Raw genomic sequence first — 8,280 nt, forward strand, 5'->3', positions numbered from 1 at the left:
ATTCGGAGGAAAACATAAAAATTCTATAGGAAAAAATTCTATGAATGCCTTTGAAGTAAATGATTAATTCCTATCATATCTTTTAAAAATCCTATGGAATGGACAATTCTATAGAGATTTTGAAGAAAATTTAGCATGAGCTTCAACCTATTGAAAAATTTCCTTTGAGTCTATCTCTCTCATTCGATTCCTATGTTTTTCATGTGATCCAATCAAACGGTCATTCCTGTGTTTTACAATCCTCTATTTTGCACTTTCATTCCTATCAGTATTCTTTTTTTTTTCTAATCCTACGTTTTTTCATTCCTACGATTCAAAGGGGCCCTAATTTATCTACAGAAATCAATGGATTTACATAATCATCAATAATCATATCGTTGTAAAAAAAAATGACGAACTCATAGGCAGAATCTTTGTTGAGTTTTGTTGTAGCAATTAGTTTGGTTTATTCGCTATTTTATTTTTGTCGATTTACCTAAAAATTGTATTGACCAAGCTACACTTTTTTTTTGTTTTATTACAATTGTTTCACCTTTTTCAGTCCAAGAACAAAGTAAACATAGGAACTGTTGGATACGAGTTAATAAGAGTGGTAAACTAAGTAACTTCACTTGATAAATAGGTAGTCCATTTTTCAATTTTGATTTCTAAAAATTCTTGGTAGCGTTTGAATGTAGATTTAAGGACACCACCCTGTTGTTTTTGGATGAAGAGCCGATGGATGATGGATTTGTTTATATGGATGAAAAATAAATATGATCTAAGCAGTACTGACGTAAAAGAGTTTTAGATAAATCATGTATTTTTTAAAGCACGGGACAAATAATCTGTAAAAGTAACCAATTATCCTAGGCCTCCGTAGATCAATTTATACCAGTAAATAGGATATGCCATACCGGCGTACTTTCTCCGTTCCTTAAAAAAATCAATTTGTAGATATGAATATGATATACATCTATCTAGTTCATCCTGGAAGTTAGTTCTTTTTTCTAAGACAACCAACTAGGTACGAATATGGATAAAAATATGGATAAACATCTGTCTAGGTTTGTTTCTAGAAGTTGTTTTTTTAGATGGAGGGTGTACCCTAAAGGTTTGTCTCTCTCTGAGATGGTGTACCCCGTAACTAGCTCAACCATTATTTTCTCGATATTAGGAGGAACGAAAAGTGAAAAACCAAGTTGGTAAGATACCGCCAGATTACAGCTGATGCACCTGTGGAAAACCTTGGGTAACTTTCCTGCGGTTCGGGATGTTTCAGAATTCAGATTGAAAACGTTGTCTTGGACGGACGTTCCAGGAAGATTGCCTCTGCAACCACGGATCATACATTTCCGCGACACTGAATCATACACACTTTGTGCTCCTTTTTGCTACCAACTTACTTGATTATTGCAGTTCTTTATTTCACTCGCAATGTACGATCGCAGTGTAACATCTGTAGCGGAGGCAAAATCGAGGATTCGGACCTCCGAGTCGAACCGCACTACACGTAGTGCGGCTGTGGAAAACGGCTAGCCCCCCATCTTTCTACGTGTAATGTTTTGTTTTAACATGGAAAAGGGGAGCTCATTAGATCTATCTAATCTTTTTTTACCACTGTCTTGATCTGGCAACAATGTACTGACCTGTCTTGTCTGGTGTAGTAGAAATCAGTGTTAGTGGATGACTTGTGAGGCGCGGCGAGCCAATTGCCGCGCGGCAACACAGACCACTTAAGGTAGCTCGAGTTCTAGCCCAGGGGCAATAACAATGACAGAAATATTCGTAGGAGACACAAGAGGGGCAGAGGCTTATCAGGTATATAACGAATTGATTCGGATTGATCAGCGCATGAAGAAACAGCCGGCTCCAATCATCCAACCGGAAGTCAATTTTAGCATGCTTGAATGCTTATGTGCGCTTCAGTACTTGAGTTGTTGTCTGAAAGAAAATACTCTATGTTAGTAGCATAAGGGGAACAAACGTAATCAATGAACTGGTTAACACAAACGCCACAAGCCGGCAATACGGTTTAGTTACAGTACAGTTCATGTGCAAGAAACTTCAGTAAGGAAATTACTTTGGTCTGAAAGGATATAAGTACTTACCAAAAATTTTGGAGCAAGAGTGCCGCAAAGTGGAACAACAACCATGCTGGGCTTCCGGACTAGTTTTTTAGCACCATGGTGTCACAAAAGGTGATTCAGGGGGAGGCGACCGTGAGACTGCAAATATACAAATCTGGGAGGCGGCGACCGTGATACCCGCAAGAGGTGATTCACCAGTATATATTTACAAATATATATTAGAAAAATGTATAGCTCTACCAATATATTACAAGCCGACAATTGCACATATACCTAATGCTTCCCATGGTGAGGCAACATACCAACATGGTGATAGCACAGATAAGAAACATATACAGGCAGATGCAGAGAAGTTAGAGCTGCCTGGTAGATCGAATCGTTTCAGTAAAAGGCATGGAGGTTTGGAATTAGTAGGAGGAAGATTATTAATAGTAAAATCATGGGAACATGTGATCTACCAGCTTCTTGGACACCACAACTTGCTGCGTAGTCCAGGCTTGAGGTACACTTAAAAAGCTTCAATCTCACTATTAGTAGATATCACAAACTTGCCTCCAATTTGCAGCTACGAGGGGTAGGAGTAATAATAGACCCACTATCCAGCTATCTAAACTCTTCAGGGACATGCATGCCAAAACCACGCTTCAGCTTCTCAATCCTATTCAAGGAAAATTTGATAACTGTAAGTCGATCGGGATAGTGATAATAGAAGCAAATTTGTCAAGATGCCTGGGTGAGAGCTAAGAAATTGACTTGCATCAGTGCCAGTACAGTTTTGTATTATTTGTAACAAAAAAATATCTACATCCAAATATGAACAAAATGATCGACAGAAACTATTGTCATTACTAATGGGTGCCACGAGCTACTGCAGGAACAAAGACAATTTTTTAGAAGGAACCATGAAAAGGTGCATTTTTCCTTAAATTCCTTGACTGACAAAAAATATTAATTTAGACAGAGCATCAAACTAGATAAGGTCTTTAGGTTTGGTGCGATGACTGTGTGTAGATTTAGTGGAATTCCTATAGTAACCGTGGTGCTACCTTTTATATTTTGATCTGAAATAGTTAGTAGTAATGACTATTGAAATAAAATAAATTGTGGCAACCTGTATGGGATTATTTTCCATCGTGTTGAGTTTTCCAGTAGATGGTCCTAAGAAATTCACATGTTTCACTTAGTAAAGCTAAGTGATCTAGCCAGTAGCCATGTATACCTACTTCTAAGAATGAGCCAGGAAACATTGCTCTAGCATGCAACATGACACACCATTACCGCAAACACGACTGATGATAATGCATGTACACAGCCATACAGCTATAATGCCAAATTGCAAGTGCTCAGCCCAAATTCAAATCATTTCAAATTACAAGCAACATGGATGATCATGGCCAAGCAACATGAAGTTCATGGCCTTGGTGATTTTATGATGGAAGTTGGAAAACAAAGTAAGCTTGCAATGCTTGGATGGAAGATTATATATACATCAGCACTACGGATTGTTAACAAATAAAGAATAGACAATGGTAAGATCAAAATGGTGAAATATCTTTGATATCAATTGTATTCACAGACATTATGCTTTTGAGATATATCAGATGTTTAATCTCAGAAAAAGCATGATTGTGATCATGAGCCAAATGAATTCTGGAAAAGAAAAGCAGAATACATTACTAAGTTCCTGCTTTTATACTAAAGCAGTTTGAGCAAAATCCAATGGACAAAGTAATTAATATTCAAAAAAATGCAATATATGTTGAGAAAAAGAAGGTACGCCTTATATAAGATAAAGCAGTCGACTGTTTGGACAAAAAAAATGTACAAAATGTAAAAAAACTCACGTGGGAGCAAGTTTGCCAAGACTGCGTAGCTTCTTGCCAGTTTCTTCATCAGTAATATTTCCAGAAATCTCTACAGAATATGATTTGCCAGAGATGCGTGGAAGCCCTCTTCCTACAAGCAAATCTAGATCTCTCTGATGAAGTTCTCTGCCATTCACGAAAACACCACTATCCCCACTAGCACAGTTACTGGCCATCGGGTAATTGAATTCTCTTATGAATGGCTGCGCATTTTAAAAAATCATCAGAAGTTTAGAACAAAATTTTCTAAGAGCACCTTAGTTTACAAATAACTCGACTTACAGGGATAATGCCGATACATTCTCGCCCCATGACACCCCAAAACCCAGCACGGTAGTCGTACCTGTATCACGAACAGAAGAACCAGAATTGTTAATGTTGGCTAAAAAATCCTCTGTGAACCAATAGAAATTTAATCATATCAGCATTTATCATAAATATCCAACAAAAAAACGTTAAAATGAAACAACTTAGATAGATAATGCGTACTTCAGAATAATATTTATTACCTCCGTTTCAGATTATAAGACTTTCTAGCATTGTCCACTTCCATATAGATGTTAATGAATCTAGGCACACATATATGTCTAGACTCATCAACATATATATGAATGTGGATTGTGGGCAATGCTAGAAAGTCTTATAATATGAAACGGAGGAAGTAATACTTATCAATTGCCAAAACAAAGCCCCAAATTGGGTGAAAAATTCACAATAATTTTCAAAATGTTGCAGTTATAAAAGTCTATTGCGCGGCTACGGGAAAAACAGTTCTACTAATGTAAGTTCAAAGTTAAGAAGCTCAACAGTATTTTCATCAATAATGTAGGTTTTCTTGTAGTAAACTAGTAATTTAGATAAGTGATTGTGGTATGCTGCAGATGAGTGGCTCTATCAAAATTAACTTTTATAGTTTTATGACCAAGACAAGCCAATCCGTTCAGTGAAACTAAAACAAATACAGCAAACTGCCAAACAATTTGTTACTATAGCAATCACTCACCAATACGAGCCAGGCTCAACAGGACCAGCTTTTTTCTCTGCCTTCTTAAGAGCTCTTTCAGAGATAGGATGGCCATTAATTGAAACCTTAACGCTGTCCATGGACTGATTAAATAAAGAAAGGTCCTTGAAACCCTTCTTCAGGAAACCAGCAAAAAATGACGAATCCCCACTCTTTCCAGTTGAGGGCTGATCTTCTTCTAATGCAGTCTCAGAAGAACCACGGGAAAAACCAGAATTTGTACGCTCATTAAATGATGATCCCCCACTCTCTGCAAAGGCATTGCCATCTTCAACAAAAGGCTGGTCCAAACTTCCATTTTCTTCCTCTGTTTTCTTTTCTTCAGATATCTCGCTTAAGCTCGCCGCATCAGAGGCATTTCTAGTATCTTCAAGGGGGGCATTGGCATCTTCAAGGGCACTATTTTCATTTTCTTTGTTGTTTTTGTCAAACCCCTTCTTAACATTCTCACCTTCAAGGCCACTATTTTCGTCTTCTTTGCTCTTTTGCTCATGTTCCTTGTTCAAACTTTCACCTTCAAGACTATTGGTATCATCTTTTTTGCTTTCAAACTCATGCTTTTCATTTCCATCTACAGCACTGCTAATATTATCTTTTGTACTATCAAATTCATGAGTTTTGCTAACATCTTCAGGGCTAGAGTGATCGTCCTTGCTCTTCTGTTCATGGGTTTTGCACATGCTTTCATCTACAAGGGAATCTTCATCGCATTCCTTTCTCTTCTGTTCACTTCCCATACTAAGACTCCCATCATCATCATCATTAACTTTGTGTTCTCCTTTGCAATTTACATCAGATATATTAGCCATGCCTAGGTCCTCACTATTATTATCCTTTTCCTGGCTGCACAATGGATCAACAAGTTTGTCCTCTAAAACTGGGGAACATGGGCTGACTCGAGCATCTGAAGGTTCTACCTGACATTCAGCATCTCTTTCGCATAATATATCCTTCGGGCTCTCAATATCTCCAGATCTGCTTGGAGACAACAAGAGCCCATCTGTTTTTAACTGAATGCTCCTGCTTGATCCACATCCTTTCTCAGTCCTATCATGACTAATGGAAGAAGAAACTGAATGATCATCACCAAAGTCTATGTTGATTTGCATGCTGCTATGCTCATTCAAATTATAAAAGGCAGAATTGGCAAACTCATTGAGCTGGTGCTCAAAATCTCGCCTAGTTTGATCATTTGAACCTTGCTCAATTTTGGGCACACAAAAGGATGCTGATGGTGAGAAGGGGATAACTTTCTCCTCACGCTTCAAACTGACAATCTGAGAGCAAGACCCACACTGCAGCCGATTCCTCCCCATACATTTTTCCATTGGAACCTGCAACAGCTGATAACAAGAACTGCACACAACAAAAGGGGCGGCGCCATAAACAGGACGGCAAAGATGCTCTGCCTTCTTCCGGAAATACTCTGCTCTCTTCTTTGAAACCGACCGATGCGAGTACAATGATGATGCTACGGACCTCCGGTCATAGTCCGATGAGACAGATGGCGACCTTTCAAACCGGTAGCACTCATGCTGCCCAGCAAAGTATCTCGCCATTGGAATGTGCTCTTCTTGTGGTGCAGTTCTCTGTCCATGTAGACAATGCGGACAGGAACATGTATAAGAAGGATTGTAATTCCCATGTCCAACTCCACAGCCATCCCATTGCCTCCCTTGATACTGCCGATACCGCCCACTTGACTGTCTGGAGTACCTCTCCCCAATCTCAGGGCGCAGCGGCTCGTAGGGGCTCGGCGGCAAGCCGTGCCCATACCGCCCACCACCATAGCGTGAGCGGTGATACCCTGGCATTGGTGGCGGCTCAGGGTTCTCAGGGAGCAGCGAGAGCGCTCGTCGGCCCGCCCGACGGTGCTCCCGCGGCGGCTCGACGATCTGGCAGGTCCTCGTGATCTGCTCCCTCAGCTCGTCCAGCTTGCGGAGCAACTCCACGGGGTCCTGCTTCAGCGCGTGCCAGTCGAGCGCCCTCTGCTCGCTGCATTGCGCCCGCTCGTCGAGCCCAATCCTCCGCCTGTACTTCATCTCCTTCAGATCGCTCCCCATGGCGCGCGCCTCCCGGAGAAGACACGCTTCCTACTCCCCCACCACTTGGCGGATCGAGAGGTGACGCTGTGTTCTACACGGATTGAGAGAAATCTGTGAGGCGGTTGGGACGGTGGAGGAACAGATCAGCAGTGGATCCAGAGAAGATGCCAAATGAGGTAAGATCCGCCGGTTCCGCGGGGGGATGGGAGGCGAAGCGGGGATTACCTTCCGACCAGCTCGCTGCGGCGAGGCTACGGCACAGGGGCGTGGCGGCGCCGCCGGCTCGCCATTTAGGGTTTCGTGGGGCGGCTCGAGGATTCCGCCATGGGAGAGAGGAGGAGGAGGAGGAGGAGGAGGGGAACGGCACTCGCAGTGGCAGTGTGCGCGTGGTAACGGAGACGACGAGGGAGCCAACTGAAAGAGCCTTATATATACCCACGAGCCCACGAGGGACCTGTTTGTAATTAGTATATTTGCCGGGGGGGTCGGTCGCGGTGGGGTTACGTGGGGATGTGGTCCGCTTTTGGAATGATCTGGCTGCGCCGCTGACGTGGGGGGGTCAAAAGGTAGGGCCCACGTGGAAGCGAGCGGCAAAGGTGGGGTACAGCTGGTGAAATGGAATTCGCCGTATCTCTCTTCTTTTCTTTTCTTTTCCCTTTCGTCTTGGGAGAGCCATTATTTAGCATTTTAGCATCAGTCCTGCATAACCCACAGTGATAATTAAATTAGTGGTTAATCAATCACTTATCCATCGTATGAACACTTGAACAGGCTGAAGCTAAGATAATGGTCACAATCTCAACTACTTTCTTAGTTTGGTAGTACCAGCATCAATTCTTTCATTCTTGCGCCAAACATCTCACTGGGAGAAACAATAAAATAAGGCCAGTGATGCTTGTACGTGGGATAGTTGGTTATTTGTGAAGGCGACCTGAAGAATGGCATTTGCCTTTAGCTGGGAGCTTACTACTACTAACATTTTGACAACAGATTTCGTGTAAGCAAAATAGCCAACTGTTTGTGTCTCTCATCAGGCCTTCCAATTAAGTAGGCCTACTTGCAAAGCCGCAAAAATGGCGGACATGATTACTGGTATGATTCAGTAGAATCTTAGCGGATTAAACGGCTTGAACTCTAAGGATGCTGCACATGCAGGGCAATGTCGTTCCAATGGCCACTAGACAATTAGTAATTTTAGTACTTGTTAAGCTCTTTAGTATCAGAGAACTAACAGGTTTAATTCCCTGAGCACATGTCTGCAGCTTTAAATTTCCCGT

The 8,280-nt window shown here is 41.6% G+C and overlaps 1 protein-coding gene across 2 annotated transcripts; it reads right to left on the reverse strand.

Moving 5' to 3' along the window:
• Positions 1-2,259: 2,259 nt before the first annotated feature.
• LOC127775507 (uncharacterized) lies at positions 2,260-7,413 on the reverse strand. 2 transcript variants are annotated; one of them, XM_052301758.1, is made up of 5 exons: positions 7,229-7,413; positions 4,938-7,094; positions 4,217-4,277; positions 3,914-4,137; positions 2,260-2,727 (listed from the first exon to the last, which is right to left on the reverse strand). In XM_052301758.1, exons 2-5 carry the CDS (start codon positions 7,019-7,021, stop codon positions 2,673-2,675), a joined length of 2,424 nt encoding a protein of 807 aa, XP_052157718.1. In that variant the 5' UTR covers positions 7,022-7,094; positions 7,229-7,413; the 3' UTR covers positions 2,260-2,672. The 2 variants fall into 2 exon arrangements, with proteins under 2 accessions (XP_052157718.1, XP_052157725.1); XM_052301765.1 differs by having other exon boundaries at positions 4,938-7,114.
• Positions 7,414-8,280: the final 867 nt, after the last annotated feature.

This window comes from Oryza glaberrima, chromosome 1 (genome assembly GCF_000147395.1).
Source record: "Oryza glaberrima chromosome 1, OglaRS2, whole genome shotgun sequence".
In the NCBI taxonomy this organism is placed as follows: Eukaryota; Viridiplantae; Streptophyta; class Magnoliopsida; order Poales; family Poaceae; genus Oryza; species Oryza glaberrima.

Bases quoted from the DNA above. Each gene is read 5' to 3' on its own strand.
- LOC127775507 (XM_052301758.1), bottom strand. From the start codon at position 7,021: ATGGGGAGCGATCTGAAGGAGATGAAGTACAGGCGGAGGATTGGGCTC. The intron at 4,278-4,937 runs GTGAGTGATTGC...TTCGTGATACAG, and splicing joins GTTGAGCCTGGCTCGTATTG to GTACGACTACCGTGCTGGGT. The intron at 4,138-4,216 runs GTAAGTCGAGTT...TAAAATGCGCAG, and splicing joins AATGTATCGGCATTATCCCT to CCATTCATAAGAGAATTCAA.